Source organism: Pseudophryne corroboree, chromosome 3 (genome assembly GCF_028390025.1).
Source record: "Pseudophryne corroboree isolate aPseCor3 chromosome 3, aPseCor3.hap2, whole genome shotgun sequence".
NCBI lineage: Eukaryota > Metazoa > Chordata > Amphibia > Anura > Myobatrachidae > Pseudophryne > Pseudophryne corroboree.
The window spans coordinates 163,371,874-163,392,993 of record NC_086446.1 but is presented as its reverse complement, the minus strand read 5'-3'; the positions used below and the strand labels follow the sequence as shown (position 1 = coordinate 163,392,993).

At 45.2% G+C, this 21,120-nt stretch overlaps 1 protein-coding gene across 3 annotated transcripts in view; it reads left to right on the top strand.

The window, feature by feature from the left end:
• The window catches only part of LOC135055003 (uncharacterized), a 122,116-nt gene that overhangs the window by 69,204 nt on the left and 31,792 nt on the right, over positions 1 to 21,120 (top strand). For all 3 annotated transcript variants that reach the window (XM_063958549.1, XM_063958550.1, XM_063958548.1), the window contains 2 exons: positions 16,552 to 16,690; positions 19,353 to 19,501. In XM_063958549.1, coding sequence (XP_063814619.1) covers positions 16,552 to 16,690; positions 19,353 to 19,501 — 288 coding nt within the window. The remainder of the gene's footprint in view (positions 1 to 16,551; positions 16,691 to 19,352; positions 19,502 to 21,120) is intronic.

Sequence of the window (21,120 nt, the reverse complement as noted above, 5' to 3'; positions counted from 1 at the left end):
ATCTACATGTGGCATATTACTTGGTGACGGCTGTTGCGCTCAGTACATTACTGCTCATGTGATGCAGTCATACAATACTTGCTGTCCTTGCGGTTAGAAAACGATCCTTAAAAATTGAGGCAGAGTAACAGAGACTAGAGACATCACTGGAGACTGTGGTGTTAACAGAAGTTGACAGACGTATAAATCACCCAGAATGACAAACGTGACACCAACATTTACATATTCCAACAAACGAGAGACTGAGAAGGACTGGGCTATGAGATTTTCAATGCTGTCTAATGGCCAAGAAAAGCTACACCGGATTCTTCACCTATTGAATTATAAAGCCACCAGGAATACAATAACACGAGCATAAAACAAGATTTATTCTTTTCTTGTAGGAAGAGCACATTATTTCACAATTTCAGTTCTATGATCTTATGATCTATGTTGATTCATTATATTAGTCCGCTTCTTAGCGGTATAAACTGCAAATGTAAAGTTCACTGTAGTGGAACAAAGTTAACCCAGACAGTTCCAGTAGGAAAGCTTGTTACTACCATGAACCAGTGTGATGAGCTATAGCGCATAACCACCTTATTTGTACAAGTACTGTATATGACTAGTTCACATCAAACAGTTTATGACAGAGTAGTAACATGATCACTCACTCAAAACAACGGCAATATTGATATCCAGAGAAAGAAATGGCAACAGGTAATAAACATTTATTAAAAGACTCTCTCTCTCTCTCTTCCTCCTTCTCTCTCTCTCTCTCTCCCTGCCTAATGTGTTGAGCTCTGTTGCTGTAATATGTAACAAAGGGGGACTCTGCTGCCTAATGTTTAAAAGGGGGACTCTATGTGCCATACTGTGTAGAAGGGGAACTGTACCTACCTAATGTGTAAAAGGGGGACTCTACGTGCTTAATGTGTAAAAGGGAGACTCTACCTGCCTAATGTGAGAAAGGGGACTCTGCCTGCTTTACTGTGTAAATGGGGGACTCTACCTGCCGTACTGTGTAAAAGGGAACTCTGCCTGCTGTGCTGTGTAAAAGGGAGTTATGTGGCCATGCCCTTTCCCATGAAGCCACGCCCCTATATTTTTGGCGCGCGCATTGGCCCTGTTTTATATTTGGGCGGAAGGGGGGGGGGCTATGCTGTTCTTGCACACAGCGCTAAAATGTCTAGTTATGGCACTGGTACAGGGTAAATACTGGCTGCTTTATTTTTACACTGCAAATTAGATTTCAGTTTGAACTCACCCCACCCAATTCTAACTCTCTCTGCACATGTTATATCTGCCTCCCCTGCAGTGAACATGGTTTTGCCCAACTGCTAACAAATTTGCTGCTACGATCAGGTCTGAATAACCCCCAGTGTCCTTAATATGGGTGCCATGCAGGATTTCAGGCAGGGAGGTGCGGTGAGCTAAAAAGCTCAGGAGGCACTGGCTAGCACCAGAGCCAGATTTACATGCAATATATGAGCCAAAACATACATCTGGGCATTATACACAGGTGCAGCAGTATAAACTCCTGGAAATTTGGCGAGTTTTGATTAGAGATGTGCAGAAAAGTTAGCCAGGTGAGGCACTGCCTCACCTGCCATAGACTTTTTACTCCAGAGTTTTGGCTATAAAAATTATTAGAATTATGCAAAGAAGATATTTCTAACATATTCTTTGTATTTTTCATACGTTAGTATGACAGGAAAGGCTCTGCCTCACCTGCCTCACCCCACCGCACGTCACCGATCACAGGTGGTATCGCCTGCTTTAGCTCCTCCTTGTCGGCCATATAGTGAATGGGTACACATATATCCGGTGTGTGTGGTGGTGAGACCATAACACATCGGAAAGAAGAAAATTCCCTTCTTTTAAAGAATATTGAAATGTTTATTTTCAATTAAAACTTAACTTGTATTTATCAAAATTACCTATAAGTGGGAAGTACAATTTAGGTGTGATTAGCAAGCTAATTCCCTTAGCGTTCTAATATTAGATGTGGTATTCGTCCTAGTGGTGAGAATATTGGGTGAGATTAGTCCATAATAACTGGATATTTCTTCTCACACATAGAAAAGGACAGTAATCTGTCCTGATTGCAGCAGGTAGCGGTTGTTCTTCTTTATACAAGAGCTAGCAATAATCGATGAGATCGGTGTAGCCAAGCATATAGGTATCCTAGTATGTTCTGTATTCTTTCTCAGACAATAGATGGTGTATCCATTTGACTCTAATCCTCCTTAGTCAAAACTGCAGATGTTACGCTTGCTAATGAACCATTAGACACGGCAGTTCGATACAAGGTCTCCAAAAAAAATAAAAAATGAATGTTTCCAAATGAAACAATTCCGCTCTGATCACGGCACAGATAGATTATACAAGCAGAATGATTTGTATCAGCTGTCAAAGTATCCAGCACAGGTGCCTCACCAGAGTTAGTAATAACTGATACTTGACAATATTAACTTCCCACTATTCCCAATCATACAGAAACACAATATAACATTGTATACATCCCACAGTGGTCTAACAGGGGTGTTAAGTTTCACAGGTCAATATCACACTAGATGAGGTTGCTTGGTGTCTGCTATTAATATGTTAAGATCAAAAAGCCTCTGTAAAATCACACGAGGCTATGATTGATCAGATGTAGCTTATAGTGCAAAACATCATAATTTCAGGGCTAAACACCACCTGTAAGCTGCACCTCTATCTTTGACAGCTCAGGCAGGAATTTATACAGGTGCCTCTTATCTCAAATCATATGGGAACATTGGTAACATTGCATATACTCCTGGACATTCCTGCAGGTACACTTTAAACAGAGGCAGCTTGATGCATACATATGTCGTTAATCCCTTTCAGGTGCCATATCAGAAAAAAAGTTTGGTACCTCAGTGTCATTGGTAATGTGCTTGTGAGAACACAGATGTAAGAAGAAACAGTGGGCACTCTAACTCCCATCTGCTGTCTAGCCTCTTCACTGAGCGGAGGGCAGATGAGAGTGGGAGAGCGAATTGTGCCGTGAAAGAAAAAAGGATGGGCGGCGGTTTGTGGTCTCGTATGTGGTGTTAGATGGATCCTGATGCCGCACAGCCTTGCAGGATCCAAATGCGCCACGAGAGTCTATCCATATAGTGAATGGGTACTGCTCACTTATCCCCTGTCCTGCACGACTCCTGCAGCTCCTTTGCCAGCTTTGCCTTCAAGACGTGCTCACATCATTGAAACGCTCCTTGACATTTTCAACACAGCTTCTAAAGGAGCTGACTGCATTGATGGCATTGGGGATGACCTGCCATCTTGTGAGCCATGGTTGTTCTATGTGATTGGGCTCCTAGGAGTCTGGCACCATTGTGTGCACCAGTGTACAGTTCTCTTCATAACTGAACCGCACATTACGCCCAGTTCTCGTTTTCCCGTACACAGCAGGCTCCTGCTCCTCACCACCCTCTTCCTCATGCTCAGGCTGGATGACTATCACCTCCTCCTCCTGACCAAACTGACCAAAACAAACAAACGGGTATCGGTGAAAGCCGGACCGGACCAAGTTCCGGAACGCCGGACGAGACCCGGGTCGCTGCAGCGAGCGGGTCTCGTCCGGCGTTCCGGAACTTGGTCCGGTCCGGCTTTCACCGAATCCCCAAACAAACTGTCACTACCACAGCACCTCCGCACCTACATTGTCTCCTTCCAAAAGGGACAAAATGGCAGAGGTAGGACTTATATAGGGCCTGTGAGGTGCACGGGAGATTTTAGGAGACCAGTGGCTCACTTTGTTTAAAACAAAACAACTCAGATGTAATGTAACTCGTATTCTGATGTGCAAGACTTTTTATGGCTCAGCCGCCAGAAATCTCATGTAGTGTCACATGCAAGTTACATCGGCATCCTGAAACCTGCACTGTATTACTAATGCCATTTTTGGAACACTCTCGCACCAAACTTGCAGCGAGTAAGTGTGAGTTTGTACCTACACAAAAACTTGCACCCTTTTATATTTCGCCACTTATGTAGAAAATGTGACAATTATTTACCAGATAAGAGCAATACATCATCGCCTGACACTACGTGGCAACCTGCATATTGCATATGCATAATGTTAATGTGCAAGGTATACGCCTTGAAAAGTACACCCCATGTATAAGCAGCAGTCTTTCTAATAAGGTTTATTTTGAGTTCCTAGTTTCCACTAACTTTGTGTGCAATAAAAGTTCCATTAATATTAGACCAATTTAATCTAACTATGCAATAATTTCCATTTGCTTCATGGATAAACCTTTTTATTCCTGCAGATTCTAGGGTAGTTTTTCCTGATTCTCGTTTTCTTTTTGTCTCTGAGCTGCAAAATAATAGCGTGTGACAGGTATGTGTTGTCTACATTCATAATGTCTACATTCATTAGGTCGACATCAGAATGTCGACAAGGTCCCGATGTTGATATTCAGAATGTCGACGTAACAGTGCATCCCAGCAGTGTGATAATCACATACCTCCATTCAGGTCTAACGGTGTAGTGGTGAGTCTTTTTCGGGTCCAGGAGCGTCAGGTGATGCAGGGTTCAGGAACACTAACACATATCCCTAGCCTTAATCTTCATCCTAAACTTATCCTTGGCAATCCCCCTACAGCCTAACCCTATTGTAGGCGTTCTGCAGAATGTCTGCATCTTACATGTCGACAATGTAAACATGTTGATATTCTGCAGATGTTGGCATATTCCATGTTGACATTTCAACAATGTGGACATCATAATTGTTGACATTCTGGTGTCCACATTATGGGCGAAATGTATCAAGCCTTAGAGAGAGATAAAGTACTATCCAATCAACTTCTGTCGTTTTACAGGCTGTGTTTGAAAAATGCCAGAAGGTGATTGGTGGGTACTTTATCTCTCTCTCCATGGCTTGATACATACACCTTGCCCTTTGACTGTTGATATTGAAAACTTAGCGGTCTATCAACTAAGTCTTGGATGGAGATAAAGTGGACGGAGTAAAAGTACCAGCCAATCAGCTCCTAACTGTCATTTTTCAAACTTACCCTGTGACGTGACAGACACCGATTGGATGGTGCTTTATTCCCATACTCTTTATCTCCATCCAAGGCTTAGTAAATAGACCCCTGTGTGAATGCATCCCGTTGTAGCTGTTTAACCAATAGTATTTTCTGCAGCTTAGATTGCTTCAGCACAAAGGATACCTACCTGCATGTGACACCCAGATGCCATATAAGTCACATGTACAGAACCAACTACTCTAGTATTACAGTAGTTACAGTTAAATCATGATCCTATAGTTTTTGTTATAATTATTTCTCTCATGTTTATCCTTCAGTACTTTTTGAAGTGAGGGCATATTGCCAAATCATTGGAATGTTCACAGCGGTACAGAGTACTTCAGATGTTGAATGTGTTAATGTTTTTGGACTCAAATACTTGCTACTTATGTATTTGTGTAAGTGGGGACAAGGCTGCTTATGTCAGTGTTAGCTTCGTGACATTAGGACAGAAATGGAGACAAGCTCGAAACCACAGTCTGAGAGTCTCATAGTGGAAGGAGTATAATCTCTCAGTAGAACACAGTAATTATTACAGTACGTGTGTGATTATCCTGCCAAACTGGTGTGGGAAGATTGTGGTATGAACACACCTCTGCATGAAACTTCTTTCATAAATCAAATTAGTTTTTTACATTGTTGGAACAGGGCCAGGACCAGAGGTATGCAGGTGTGTTGGCTGCAAGTCCAATTTGAATACATTAAATGAGTGGGTTCGGTTCCATGAGAACCGAACACTACCGAACATCATGTCCCGAGTCCGGCTTGGGTTTCCCTGCCAGACTCATAAATGAACAAGGCAAAACGTCATCTCGCTGTCGGATTCTCACGGGCTTTGGATCCCATATAAACAGCCGCGCATCACCGCCATTTTCACTCCGGACTTGGAGAGTGAGGGAGACAGAGACAGACCTCTCTGTGGGTGGTGGCATGGGGTTAGTGTGTGCTCTGTTGGGGTGCTGCTGCAGTCACTGTGGTATATCTGTGCTGTGTTAGGGGTGATATCCTTGCTGTCCTGGCTGTCACTGGTGTTACTGCCAGGTGCTGCAGCTGTACATGTGTGTTGCTGTCCTGGCTGTCACTGTGTTGTACAGGGGGCAGGGGCACTGTGAAATATAGGGGTGCTGATGTCTTAATAACATTACACTGTCCCTGTCTGCTATAAAAGTTTGGGTGCAGTTAAAAATTAAAAGCACACTGTTCCTTTATGCTGTGAAATATAGGGGTGCTGATGTCTTAATAACATTACACTGGCCCTGTCTGCTATAAAAGTTTATGTGCAGTTAAAAATTAAAAGCACACTGTTCCTGTATGCTGTGAAATATAGGGGTGCTGATGTCTTAATAACATTACACTGGCCCTGTCTGCTATAAAAGTTTATGTGCAGTTAAAAATTAAAAGCACACTGTTCCTGTATGCTGTGAAATATAGGGGTGCTGATGTCTTAATAACATTACACTGGCTCTGTCTGCTATACAAATTTGGGTGCAGCTCTTACAAATTAAAAGCACACTGTTCCTGTATGCTGTGAAATATAGGGGTGCTAATGTCTTAATAACATTACACTGGCCATGTCTGCTATAAAAGTTTGGGTGCAGTTCTTACAAATTAAAAGCACACTGCTCCTGTATGCTGTAAAAATATAGGGGTGCTGATGTCTTAATAACATTACACTGGCCCGGTCTGCTACAAAAATTCAGGGGTGCAGTTCTTACAAATTAAAAGCACACTGCTCCTGTATGCTGCGAAATATAGGGGTGCTGATGTCTTAATAACATTACACTGGCCCTGTCTGCTATAAAAGTTTGGGTGCAGTTAAAAATTAAAAGCACACTGTTCCTGTATGCTGTGAAATATAGGGGTGCTGATGTCTTAATAACATTACACTGGCCCTGTCTGCTATAAAAATTTGGGTGCAGTTCTTACAAATTAAAAGCACACTGTTCCTGTATGCTGTGAAATATAGGGGAGCTGATGTCTTAATAACATTACACTGGCCCTATCTGCTATAAAAGTTTGGGTGCAGTTAAAAATTAAAAGCACACTGTTCCTGTATGCTGTGAAATATAGGGGTGCTGATGTCTTAATAACATTACACTGGCCCTGTCTGCTATAAAAGTTTATGTGCAGTTAAAAATTAAACGCACACTGTTCCTGTATGCTGTGAAATATAGGGGTGCTGATGTCTTAATAACATTACACTGGCCCTGTCTGCTATAAAAGTTTATGTGCAGTTAAAAATTAAAAGCACACTGTTCCTGTATGCTGTGAAATATAGGGGTGCTGATGTCTTAACATTACACTGGCCCTATCTGCTATAAAAGTTTGGGTGTAGTTAACAATTAAAAGCACACTGTTCCTGTATGCTGTGAAATATAGGGGTGCTAATGTCTTAATAACATTACACTGGCCATGTCTGCTATAAAAGTTTGGGTGCAGTTCTTACAAATTAAAAGCACACTGCTCCTGTATGCTGTGAAATATAGGGTGCTGATGTCTTAATAACATTACACTGGCCCTGTCTGCTACAAAAATTCAGGGGTGCAGTTCTTACAAATTAAAAGCACACTGCTCCTGTATGCTGCGAAATATAGGGGTGCTGATGTCTTAATAACATTACACTGGCCCTGTCTGCTATAAAAGTTTGGGTGCAGTTACAAATTAAATGCACACTGTTCCTGCATGCTGTGAAATATAGGGGTGCTGATGTCTGAATAACATTACACTGGCCCTGTCTGCTATAAAAGTTTATGTGCAGTTAAAAATTAAAAGCACACTGTTCCTGTATGCTGTGAAATATAGGGGTGCTGATGTCATAATAACATTACACTGGCCCTGTCTGCTATAAAAGTTTATGTGCAGTTAAAAATTAAAAGCACACTGTTCCTGTATGCTGTGAAATATAGGGGTGCTGATGTCATAATAACATTACACTGGCCCTGTCTGCTATAAAAGTTTATGTGCAGTTAAAAATTAAAAGCACACTGTTCCTGTATGCTGTGAAATATAGGGGTGCTGATGTCTTAATAACATTACACTGGCCCTGTCTGCTATAAAAATTTGGGTGCAGTTCTTGCAAATTAAAAGCACACTGTTCCTGTATGCTGTGAAATATAGGGGAGCTGATGTCTTAATAACATTACACTGGCCCTGTCTGCTATAAAAGTTTGGGTGCAGTTAAAAATGAAAAGCACACTGTTCCTGTATGCTGTGAAATATAGGGGTGCTGATGTCTTAATAACATTACACTGGCCCTGTCTGCTATAAAAGTTTGGGTGCAGTTCTTACAAATTAAAAGCACACTGCTCCTGTATGCTGTGAAATATAGGGGTGCTAATGTCTTAATAACATTACACTGGCCCTGTCTGCTACAAAAATTCAGGGGTGCAGTTCTTACAAATGAAAGGCACACTGCTCCTGTATGCTGTGAAATATAGGGGTGCTGCTGATGTCTTAATAACATTACACTGGCCCTGTCTACTATAAAAGTTTGGGTGCAGTTAAAAATTAAAAGCACACTGCTGCTGTATGCTGTGAGGATACAGGGGCGATGTGAAAATAAAGGGGCACTGTTCTGTGTGCTGTAATATTAAAGGGGTGCTGTCCTGTGAAATGGAGAACAACAATTTGGAGGAAAAAATAAGAATTTACTTACCGATAATTCTATTTCTCATAGTCCGTAGTGGATGCTGGGAACTCCGTAAGGACCATGGGGGATAGCGGCTCCGCAGGAGACTGGGCACAAATAGAAAGCTTTAGTACTACCTGGTGTGCACTGGCTCCTCCCCCTATGACCCTCCTCCAAGCCTCAGTTAGGATACTGTGCCCGGACGAGCGTACACAATAAGGAAGGATTTTGAATCCCGGGTAAGACTCATACCAGCCACACCAATCACACCGTATAACTTGTGATCTGAACCCAGTTTACAGTATGATAAACAGAGGAGCCTCTAGAAAAGATGGCTCACTACAACAATAACCCGATTTAGTTAACAATAACTATGTACAAGTATTGCAGACAATCCGCACTTGGGATGGGCGCCCAGCATCCACTACGGACTATGAGAAATAGAATTATCGGTAAGTAAATTCTTATTTTCTCTGACGTCCTAGTGGATGCTGGGAACTCCGTAAGGACCATGGGGATTATACCAAAGCTCCCAAACGGGCGGGAGAGTGCGGATGACTCTGCAGCACCGAATGAGAGAACTCCAGGTCCTCCTCAGCCAGGGTATCAAATTTGTAGAATTTAGCAAACGTGTTTGCCCCTGACCAAGTAGCTGCTCGGCAAAGTTGTAAAGCCGAGACCCCTCGGGCGGCCGCCCAAGATGAGCCCACTTTCCGTGTGGAATGGGCTTTTACAGATTTTGGCTGTGGCAAGCCTGCCACAGAATGTGCAAGCTGAATTGTACTACAAATCCAACGAGCAATAGTCTGCTTAGAAGCAGGAGCACCCAGCTTGTTGGGTGCATACAGGATAAACAGCGAGTCAGATTTTCTGACTCCAGCCGTCCTGGAAACGTATATTTTCAGGGCCCTGACTACGTCCAGCAACTTGGAGTCCTCCAAGTCCCTAGTAGCTGCAGGTACCACAATAGGCTGATTCAGGTGAAACGCTGAAACCACCTTAGAGAGAAACTGAGGACGAGTCCTCAATTCTGCCCTATCCGTATGAAAAATTAGGTAAGGGCTTTTATAGGATAAAGCCGCCAATTCTGACACGCGCCTGGCTGAAGCCAGGGCCAATAGCCTTACCACTTTCCATGTGAGATATTTTAAGTCCACAGTGGTGAGTGGTTCAAACCAATGTGATTTTAGGAACCCCAAAACCACATTGAGATCCCAAGGTGCCACTGGAGGCACAAAAGGAGGCTGTATATGCAGCACCCCTTTGACAAACGTCTGAACTTCAGGAACTGAAGCCAGTTCTTTTTGGAAGAAGATCGACAGGGCCGAAATTTGAACCTTAATGGACCCTAATTTTAGGCCCATAGACAGTCCTGTTTGCAGGAAAGACCCAGTTGAAATTCCTCTGTAGGGGCCTTCCTGGCCTCGCACCACGCAACATATTTACGCCAAATACGGTGATAATGCTGCACGGTTACATCCTTCCTGGCTTTGATCAGGGTAGGGATGACTTCATCCGGAATGCCTTTTTCCTTCAGGATCCGGCGTTCAACCGCCATGCCTTCAAACGCAGCCGCGGTAAGTCTTGGAACAGACAGGGTCCCTGCTGGAGCAGGTCCCTTCGTAGAGGTAGAGGCCACGGGTCCTCCGTGAGCATCTCTTGAAGTTCCGGGTACCAAGTCCTTCTTGGCCAATCCGGAGCCACGAGTATAGTCCTTACTCCTCTCCTTCTTATGATTCTCAGTACCTTGGGTATGAGAGGCAGAGGAGGGAACACATACACTGACTGGTACACCCACGGTGTTACCAGCGCGTCCACAGCTATTGCCTGAGGGTCCCGTGACCTGGCGCAATACCTGTCTAGTTTTTTGTTGAGGCGTGACGCCATCATGTCCACCTTTGGTTTTTCCCAACGGTTCACAATCATGTGGAAGACTTCTGGGTGAAGTCCCCACTCTCCCGGGTGGAGGTCGTGCCTGCTGAGGAAGTCTGCTTCCCAGTTGTCCACTCCCGGAATGAACACTGCTGACAGTGCTATCACATGATTTTCCGCCCAGCGAAGAATCCTTGCAACTTCTGCCATTGCCCTCCTGCTTCTTGTGCCGCCCTGTCTGTTTACGTGGGCGACTGCCGTGATGTTGTCTGACTGAATCAGCACCGGCTGACCTTGAAGCAGAGGTCGTGCTAGGCTTAGAGCATTGTAGATGGCCCTTAGCTCCAGGATATTTATGTGAAGTGATGTCTCCAGGCTTGACCACAAGCCCTGGAAATTTCTTCCTTGTGTGACTGCTCCCCAGCCTCTCAGGCTGGCATCCGTGGTCACCAGGACCCAGTCCTGAATGCCGAATCTGCGGCCCTCTAGACGATGAGCACTCTGCAACCACCACAGAAGAGACACCCTTGTCCTTGGGGACAGGGTTATCCGTTGATGCATCTGAAGATGCGATCCGGACCATTTGTCCAGCAGATCCCACTGGAACGTTCTTGCGTGGAATCTGCCGAATGGAATCGCTTCGTAGGAAGCTACCATCTCTCCCAAGACTCTTGTGCATTGATGCACCTTGACTTGCCCTGGTTTCAGGAGGTTTCTGACCAGTTCGGATAACTCACTGGCTTTCTCCTCCGGAAGGAACACCTTTTTCTGGACTGTGTCCAGAATCATCCCTAGGAACAGAAGACGTGTTGTCGGAATCAGCTGCGATTTTGGGATATTTAGAATCCAGCCGTGCTGCCGTAGCACTACTTGAGATAGGGCTACTCCGACTACTAACTGTTCTCTGGATCTTGCTCTTATCAGGAGATCGTCCAAGTAAGGGATAATTAAAAACGCCTTTTCTTCGAAGAAGAATCATCATTTCGGCCATTACCTTGGTAAAGACCCGAGGTGCCGTGGATAATCCAAACGGCAGCGTCTGAAACTGATAGTGACAGTTTTGTACTACAAACCTGAGGTACCCTTGATGAGAAGGGTAAATGGGGACATGGAGGTAGGCATCTTTGATGTCCAGAGACACCATATAGTCCCCCTCTTCCAGGTTCGCGATCACTGCCCTGAGTGACTCCATCTTGAATTTGAACCTCTGTATGTAAGTGTTCAAAGACTTCAGATTTAAAATTGGTCTCACCGAGCCGTCCGGCTTCGGTACCACAAACAGCGTGGAATAATACCCCTTCCCTTGTTGCAGGAGGGGTACCTTGATTATCACCTGCTGGGAATACAGCTTGTGAACTGCCTCCAATACTGCCTCCCTGTCGGAGGGAGACGTTGGTAAAGCAGACTTCAGGAACCGGCGAGGGGGAGACGTCTCGAACTCCAATTTGTACCCCTGAGATACTACTTGCAGGATCCAGGGGTCCACTTGCGAGTGAGCCCACTGCGCGCTGAAATTCTTGAGACGGGCCCCCACCGTGCCTGAGTCCACTTGTAAGGCGTCAGCGTCATGCTGAGGACTTGGCAGAAGCGGGGGAGGGCTTTTGTTCCTGGGAAGTGGCTGTCTGTTGCAGTCTTTTTCCCCTTCCTCTGCCCCGGGGCAGAAAAGAGGAACCTTTTGCCCGCTTGCCCTTATGGGGACGAAAGGACTGAGCCGGATAAGACGGCGTCTTTTTATGTTGAGAGGCTACCTGGGGTAAAAATGTGGATTTCCCAGCAGTTGCCGTGGCCACCAGGTCCGATAGACCGACCCCAAATAACTCCTCCCCTTTATAAGGCAATATTTCCATATGCCGTTTAGAGTCCGCATCACCTGACCACTGTCGCGTCCATAATCCTCTTCTGGCAGAAATGGACAGCGCACTCACTCTTGAAGCCAGAGTGGAAATATCCCTCTGTGCATCTCGCATATATAGAAATGCATCTTTTAAATGCTCTATAGTCAACAATATACTGTCCCTATCCAGGGTATCAATATTTTCAGTCAGGGAATCCGACCAAGCCACCCCAGCGCTGCACATCCAGGCTGAGGCGATTGCTGGTCGCAGTATAACACCAGTATGTGTGTATATACTTTTAAGGATATTCTCCAGTTTTCTGTCACCTGGTTCCTTGAGGGCGGCCGTATCAGGAGACGGTAACGCCACTTGTTTTGATAAGCGTGTGAGCGCTTTATCCACTCTAGGGGGTGTTTCCCAACGCGCCCTAACCTCTGGCGGGAAAGGGTATAATGCCAATAACTTTTTAGAAATTATCAGTTTTTTATCGGGGGAAACCCACGCTTCATCACACACCTCATTTAATTCGTCTGATTCAGGAAAAACTACAGGTAGTTTTTTCACACCCCTCATAATACCCTTTTTAGTGGTACTTGCAGTATCAGAAATGTTTAACACCTCTCTCATTGCCGTGATCATGTAACGTGTGGCCCTACTGGAAGTCACGTTTGTCTCCTCACCGTCGACACTGGAGTCAGTATCCGTGTCGACGTCAGTATCCACCACCTGAGGTAACGGCCTTTTTAGAGACCCTGATGGTTTTTGAGACGCCTGGACAGGGACTAGCTGATTAGTCGGCTGTCTCATGTCATCAACCGTCTTTTGTAAGGAGCTGACACTGTCACGTAAATCCTTCCATAAAGCCATCCACTCAGGTGTCGACTCCTTAGGGGGTGACATCTCTATTATAGGCAATTGCCCCGCCTCCACATCATTTTCCTCCTCATACATGTCGACACAAACGTACCGACACACAGCACACGCACAGGGAATGCTCTGATAGAGGACAGGACCCCACTAGCCCTTTGGGGAGACAGAGGGAGAGTATGCCAGCACACACCAGAGCGCTATATATAGATATAGGGACAACCTTATATAAGTGTTTCTCCCTTATAGCTGCTGTATTGTTAATAACCCGCCAATTAGTGCCCCCCCTCTCTTTTTTACCCTGTTTCTGTAGTGCAGGACTGCAGGGGAGAGTCAGGGAGACGTCCTTCCAGCGGAGCTGTGAGGGAAAATGGCGCCTGTGTGCTGAGGAGATAGGCTCCGCCCCCTTCTCGGCGGCCTTTCTCCCGCTTTTTGTGAAAATCTGGCAGGGGTTAAAATTCATCCATATAGCCCAGGAGCTATATGTGATGTATTTTTAGCCAGCCAAGGTGTTTCTATTGCTGCTCAGGGCGCCCCCCCCTAGCGCCCTGCACCCTCAGTGACCGGAGTGTGAAGTGTGCTGAGAAGCAATGGCGCACAGCTGCAGTGCTGTGCGCTACCTTGTGGAAGACAGGATGTCTTCTGCCGCCGATTTGCCGGACTCTTCTTGCTTCTGGCTCTGTAAGGGGGCCGGCGGCGCGGCTCTGGGACCGAGCTCCAAGGCTGGGCCTGTAAGCGGTCCCTCTGGAGCTAATGGTGTCCAGTAGCCAAGAAGCCCAATCCACTCTGCACGCAGGTGAGTTCGCTTCTTCTCCCCTTAGTCCCTCGATGCAGTGAGCCTGTTGCCAGCAGGTCTCACTGAAAATAAAAAACCTAAACTAAAACTTTCACTAAGAAGCTCAGGAGAGCCCCTAGTGTGCACCCTTCTCGTTCGGGCACAAAAATCTAACTGAGGCTTGGAGGAGGGTCATAGGGGGAGGAGCCAGTGCACACCAGGTAGTACTAAAACTTTCTATTTGTGCCCAGTCTCCTGCGGAGCCGCTATCCCCCATGGTCCTTACGGAGTTCCCAGCATCCACTAGGACGTCAGAGAAAATAGTGTAAGATCAGGAACCACTTCCAGTTCCTAGTACTAGTGCTCAGGGGCGCCATAACGTATTGTGATTGATGGGGGGGGGGGCATACATAAAAAATAATTGTAGCGCTCCCCAGATATGCTGTTTGGGGCCTATTTTTTAAATCTGCCTTCCTGTCTGACACTGCAGTGCCACTCCTAGATGGGCCAGGTGTTTGTGCCGCACGCTTGTGTTGCTAAGCTTAAGCATCCAGCTACCTTATTGCACCTCTTTTTCTTCTTTGCATGATGTGCTATTTGAGGCCTATTTTTTAAATCTGTTATCCTGTCTGACACTGCAGTGCCACTCCTAGATGGGCCAGGTGTTTTTGCCGCACACTTGTGTCGCTTAGCTTAGTCATCCAGCTACCTTATTGCACCTCTTTTTCTTCTTTGCATGATGTGCTGTTTGGGGCCTATTTTTAAAATCTGCCATCCTGTCTGACACTGCAGTGCCACTCCTAGATGGGCCAGGTGTTTGTGCCGCACACTTGTGTCGCTTAGCTTAGTCATCCAGCTACCTCATTGCACCTCTTTTTCTTCTTTACATGATGTGCTGTTTGGGGCCTAGGTTTTAAAAGTGCCATCCTGTTTGACACTGCAGTGTCACTCCTAGATGGGCCAGGTGTTTGTGCCGCATACTTGTGTCGCATAGCAAAGTCATCCAGCTACCTCGGTGCAACCTTTTGGTCTAAAAACAATATTGGGGGTAATTCCAAGTTGATCGCAGCAGGAAATTTTTTAGCAGTTGGGCAAAACCATGTGCACTGCAGGGGTTGCAGATATAACATGTGCAGAGAGAGATAGATTTGGGTGGGGTATATTGTTTCTGTGCAGGGTAAATACTGGCTGCTTTATTTTTACACTGCAAATTAGATTGCAGACTGAACACACCCCACCCACATCTAACTCTCTCTGCACATGGTATATCTTCCTCCCCTGCAGTGCACATAGTTTTGCCCAACTGCTAACAAAAATCCTGCTGCGATCAACTTGGAATTACCCCCATTGTGAGGTGTTCAGAATATGCTGGAAATGAGTGGAAAGTAATGTTATTGAGGTTAATAATACTGTAGGATCAAAATAATCCCCAAATTCTGTGATTTTAGCTGTTTTTTTTTTTTTTTTAAATCATCCAGATCCAAAACCAAAACCCGAAAGGGTGGTTTTGGCAAAACCAATACAGATCCAAAACAGGAGCAAGGACCCAGATCCAAAACCAAAACACAAAACACGAAAAGTGCCTGCCACACATCTCTATTGATGTAGATTTAGGGGTATATTCAATTAGGGTCGAAAACTGCCGTCTGTCGAAAAGACGTCAGTTTTCGACTTTTTAAGGTCGAATAGTGATTCAACCTATTCAATCCCATCAGTTTTTATTCGACTTGTCGAATAGTACGTGAATGGCGGTATAGCTGCCGATTCACGTACTTTTGAGTGAAATGAGGCGAAATTCGACAGGATTTGGCCTCGTTTCCGACCATCTCAGTCCGACATAAAAAAATGTCAGACTGAGATGTAGGACCCAGAGGAGGAGGGGGGGAGCCACAGGGAGACGGGGGACAGCCGCGGGCATACAGGGGAGAGCAGCGCTACAGCACAGCACTGCAGCAGGATGTCTCACATCCGCACCGCTCACAGCAGCGTCCACCAGGCTCCAGCAAGTGAGGTCATGCTTGCTGGAGCCGGGTGGACACCGCCATGAGGTCTGGCGGCTGTGAGACAACCTCCTGCAGCGCTACTGTAGCGCTGCTCTCCTCCGTCTGCCCGCGGCTGTCCCCGCTGGTCTCCCCGCGGCTCCCCCCCCCCCCTCTCCTCCTCTGGGTCCCTCATCTCAATTCGACTTTTTAAAAGTTGAATTGAGATGAGATTGAATAGGGGTTGTCGGATCCATTCCGACAAATGCATGTCGGAATGGATCCGACCCTAATTGAATATACCCCTTAGCCTCTAAACTTAATGGGATGTAGATGCCATCATGGTTATCATAACCTCTAGTTATATTCCACCTATTGCCCTTTCACCTATATGACATTATCAGGCACCCAGAAGAACCAAGAATAAGATTTGAACTAAATAGGTTTTCTTTTTGTACTCTTCAATTAAAGAGATATAGTCCCTCTTACAAATTTTTCCTGTTATTTCTAAGTTTATAGCTAACATCTTGACTGCTGTTTTCTGCACAGGGTACTACTGTTTTAGATTCATCTTGCATGAGGAGCAGAGCATCTCTAGGTAAAAAGAGATGTCGTAAGACCCCCATACCAGGAGCTGCCACTTCTCAGGAAGAAGACCCTGAATACTGGATGTTTAGAGACTCCACAGGTTTGGAAAATGTCTTCTCTATGACTCTAGTTTTTTCTGTATCATATACAGATAGCTGACTTAAGGTCTAATTCAAGGTTGATTGCAAAACAACAATTTCCTCTAATGGGCAAAACCATGTGCACTGCAGGGGGGGGGGCAGATGTAATGTGCAGAGAGAGTTAGATTTGGGTTGGTTATATTATTTCTGTGCAGGATAAATACTGGCTGCTTTATTTTTACACTGCAATTTAGATTTCAGTTTGAACACACCCCACCCAAATCTAACTCTCTCTGCACATGTTATATCTTCCCCACCTGCAGTGCACATGGTATTGCCCATTAGAGGAAAATGTTGTTTTGCAATCAACCTTGAATTATGCCCTTTTTTCTGTAAGTGACTCTCCCAATTTTTTTTAAATCAACTTACCATAATAAATACAAGTCTGTATTATAAGCAATTTTCTCTACTGCCTGTATCATTGTTTTTAAAGCATAGATAATCAGAACAAAACATTAGCACCCCCTGTTTGAGGCTGTTTGGCACCCCCAAGCTGCCGTTGGTGTTAAATCACTATAAAATACCACTCACATCTTTGAATATATGGCACTAATTGTAATTAAATTTTTTAAGTTTAATTAAACTTATAGGGGCTAATTCAGACCTGATCACTGCTGTGCATTTTAGTACAGCAGCGATCAGGCCTGAACCGCGTGCCAGACTGCCGACGGCTGTCTTAGCTTTGCGATCGCCTCTGCCTGATTGACAGGCAGAGGCGGTTGCTGGGCGGGAGGGGGCAGGCCGGTTGTGTTTGGCCACCATGTAGGGGGCGTGGTCCGGGCAACGCAGGCATGCACGGACCATTGGGGGGGGCCGCAGCGGCTGCGCGACGTCACACGAAGCTGCTGTGACCCAGGCAGCAAAGAGTAGCTCCCTGCCAGCTGTGCGATGCTTATGCACTTGTGCGGATGGGGGGGTCGGGCCTGACATGCGGGGGGGACTAGCGCTGTGCTGAGTGTCCCCCCGCATGTCTGAAGACTGATCGTAGATGTGCTAAATTTAGTCTACGATCAGGTCTAAATTAGGCCCATAGTACACTGTGAAATTATTTCCATAAGCAAATAACATGTAAAAAAAAAAATTTTACTGTAGTTTTGGCTCAGGAATGTTTATTTAGGCTTAACTCACTCTCTTTATTTAGTGCCTTTCATTTTGCCACCAAAATTGTGTCCATCCACCATGACATCTTTTCCCTTCAGGCTTCTACTCCATTTTCCCCACTCACTCCATTAGTACTGACATCATTGTCCTTCTCCCCCGCCCCCCCCTCCTTTATTCCCTCCATCGCAGTGCATGCTTCCTACAATCCCTTTCCTTTAGCCTTCAAACATACCTTTCTCTGCCACAATCTTCTCAGGTCCAAATCAAAATGCCATTTCTTTTTTTGTCATATTTCTGGACCCTACAGCCACATTCAACACAGTTGACCACCCCTCTTCATGCTAGCCATCCATTTCTTTGGGCTCCATGACTTAGCACTCTCCTAGTTTGCCTCTTATATTTCCAACCACTCTGGCTCTACATCCACCTTTCCTCCACTTCCTCTTCACGTCAGAGTCTCTCAAGAGTCTGTCTTTGGCTGCCTTCTTTTCTTTCTCTACACTTCTTACTATAGTTAACATATCCGTTCCTTTCTCCTCCAGTACCACCTCTTTGCCGATGATACCAAGTTCACCCTCTTCAATCCAGCTCTCTCTCATGTCACCTCCCGCATATTAGCCATCTCATCCTGGATGTCACAGTACTTCCTGAAACTCAATATTTTCAAAAGCAAAGTCATTGTCTTTCAGTCTACTAAGGTCCTCCCTCCCCTTCCCCTCTCTGTTAATAACATGTCCCCCAAGTACATTGTCTGGGTGTCATCCTTGACTCTTCCCTTTCCTTCACCCCTCATATATAGTCTTCTATGAATTCTTCCCTTTGTACCTCCATGATATTTCCAGGGCCACGATCTTTCTCACCCTGGAAACTACTAAAACTCTTATTTAGTCTCTTATCATCTATTGCCGGAACATCTATAATCTATTCCATCTCTTCAGTTTATCCATACATTGACTGCCTGCCTCATTGTTCTGTCTTGGCACTCTACATCTGCTGTCCTACTCTTCCAGCCACTTAACTGACTCCATGTTCTACTGAGAATCAAATTCAAACTTTCTCTCTTACAGATTCCTCAATCACACCGTCTCCCGCCACTCTGCAAATGGCTTTTTCCCCTCCTCCTCCTCCCTGATTACATCTTCCAACTCTGACCTTCAGGACTTCACCTGTACCACTCCCAACCTCTGGAATGTTCTCCTACGCCTAATCAAACTTGCCTCTAGTCTGTAATTGTGCCCTTAAAGCTCATCTCTTCCTTGAAGCTTATAACCCCTCCTCCTAGTCTCCAGCCTCTGTACTCACCAACTTTGCTTCTCTATCCCTCTTTGTGTCCACCCCTCCAGCCCTTCTAGGTTTTAGGTCCCTATGCCCTATGTATGGCGCTGCAGAGCCTTTGAGGTGCCATATAAAAAAACAATATAATCACTAATAACGCAATATACTGAAAGCAACTCTTACAAAGATCATGCTAGAAATCAGTCACTTGTATATTTTTATTTGGACTGTATGGTTGGTTTGTAGATCCAAAATGTTGCCCAGAGAAAGATTCTGATGATGAAGAGAAAGAGCCGACATCTTCTGACTGTACTCCGGACAATTCTCCCTTGCCAAGAAAGTCCTCCAAGAAGGGTGGGATATTCGCTGGCATAATATCACCATCTATCCTGAAGGTAACAAGTTACATAGTTGTTTTCATCTGTCTGTAAGAAAATCTAATAGTAGTATACTAATACACTACAGTACTGCATAAAGCAGCACTGTCCTCATCCTTTACATTTTTTCCTCACTATGCAACAATGCAAATTCACCTCAAGATGATTGTAAGGACCTTCTGATGCAATTCTCTCTTATAACTATTTAAATCATACTGTAGATCAGGCCTGACTAACCTGTGGCTCTCCAGCTGCTGTTAAACTACAAATCCCAGCATACCATGCCACAGTTTTGCTAGTAGGGAATGCTAAAATTGTGACAAGCAGAGCCATAACTAGAGTATTTGGTGCCCTGTGTCAGAAAGAGAATTGCCCCCCCCCCCCCTCGTGTGGATGAGCCGTGACAGCACTAATCCCAGAGAAAGACAATGCTATGATGCCCCTTACCACACATATATAATATTATACACACACATTTATAGAACAGTGCAAGAAAATGGATTTGGACACAAATCCTCTTTATACCATATTCATGCACTCAACCCAAGAGCGTGCCACCATTCAGTCACAGTACCACTCATTAAATAACACATTTCAATATACTGCCGCACCCAGGACTCAAACACACAACTTGCTGTATCTAAGCCAAACACCCCACCCACCGAGCCACTTGATCTTGCATTAAAACTGTGAGATTTCTAACTATATGAAGCTACCTGTACCCCATAAAAAAGAACTAGCACCATAATTGAGCAGATCCATAAAGTGTTAAGCCACACATCCAATCCCTTGCAGCTACACACTACATAGTTCTGCCCAGTCGCAACACTGATCACCCCTTCACAAAGTGCTAGGTAAGCTTCAAATAATTAAAACTCTGCAGCTTGCCTAGCTTTCTATGCAAGGGCAGAAAGCTCAATGAATAAAGTGTCCTACTGCAATGTCATAGGCAACGTGTTCGAATCCCGGGCATATCAGCATCCCGAAAATGTAATAAAAGACAGTGCGACTAAACAACAAAAAGCTATCAACTCAAGTCCATGAATGCTATGTAGGTATTAGTGACAAAAGTGGTTGGTGTAGGAGACAGGGCGGTCATGAGATGTTGGGCTTCAAAAAAGGGGGGAAAGTGCAATAGAAAGTAATTAGATCATTTATAATTGACAATTGCTGCCAACAGCGCCTCCGACCCTGCAGCTCTATGTGAGAAGCCTGCCTGTACATAGGCGACAGAACGGGGGGTCAATGGCGCTAACATTTGAGAGGCACAAGTCTTAGGTCAGAGGCATGGCAGCCAGAGGTGCCAGTCTTAGGTCGGAAGAGCGACAGCCGCGGATGGTCAGGGACTGTGCATTATAGAAATAGGCTGCAAGGCCCTTAGACTGCACGGAGGAGGAGGGTAATGTGTGACCTTTTAACCTAACAGACCGCACATTACACCACCTCCTCCGTGTAGTGCAGATGTCATGTAACCTTTTCCTATAATGCACACCACAGCTTCCTGCTCGACTGTGGTGCTGCCAAATCCTACCTGGTGGTGCCGCCTTTCTCTTCTTCTGTGGTGGTAGCCTCCTCCTCCCTTGTGGTACTGCCTCTGCCTCCTCAGTATTTCTGTACATGTACATGTGTGACATTTG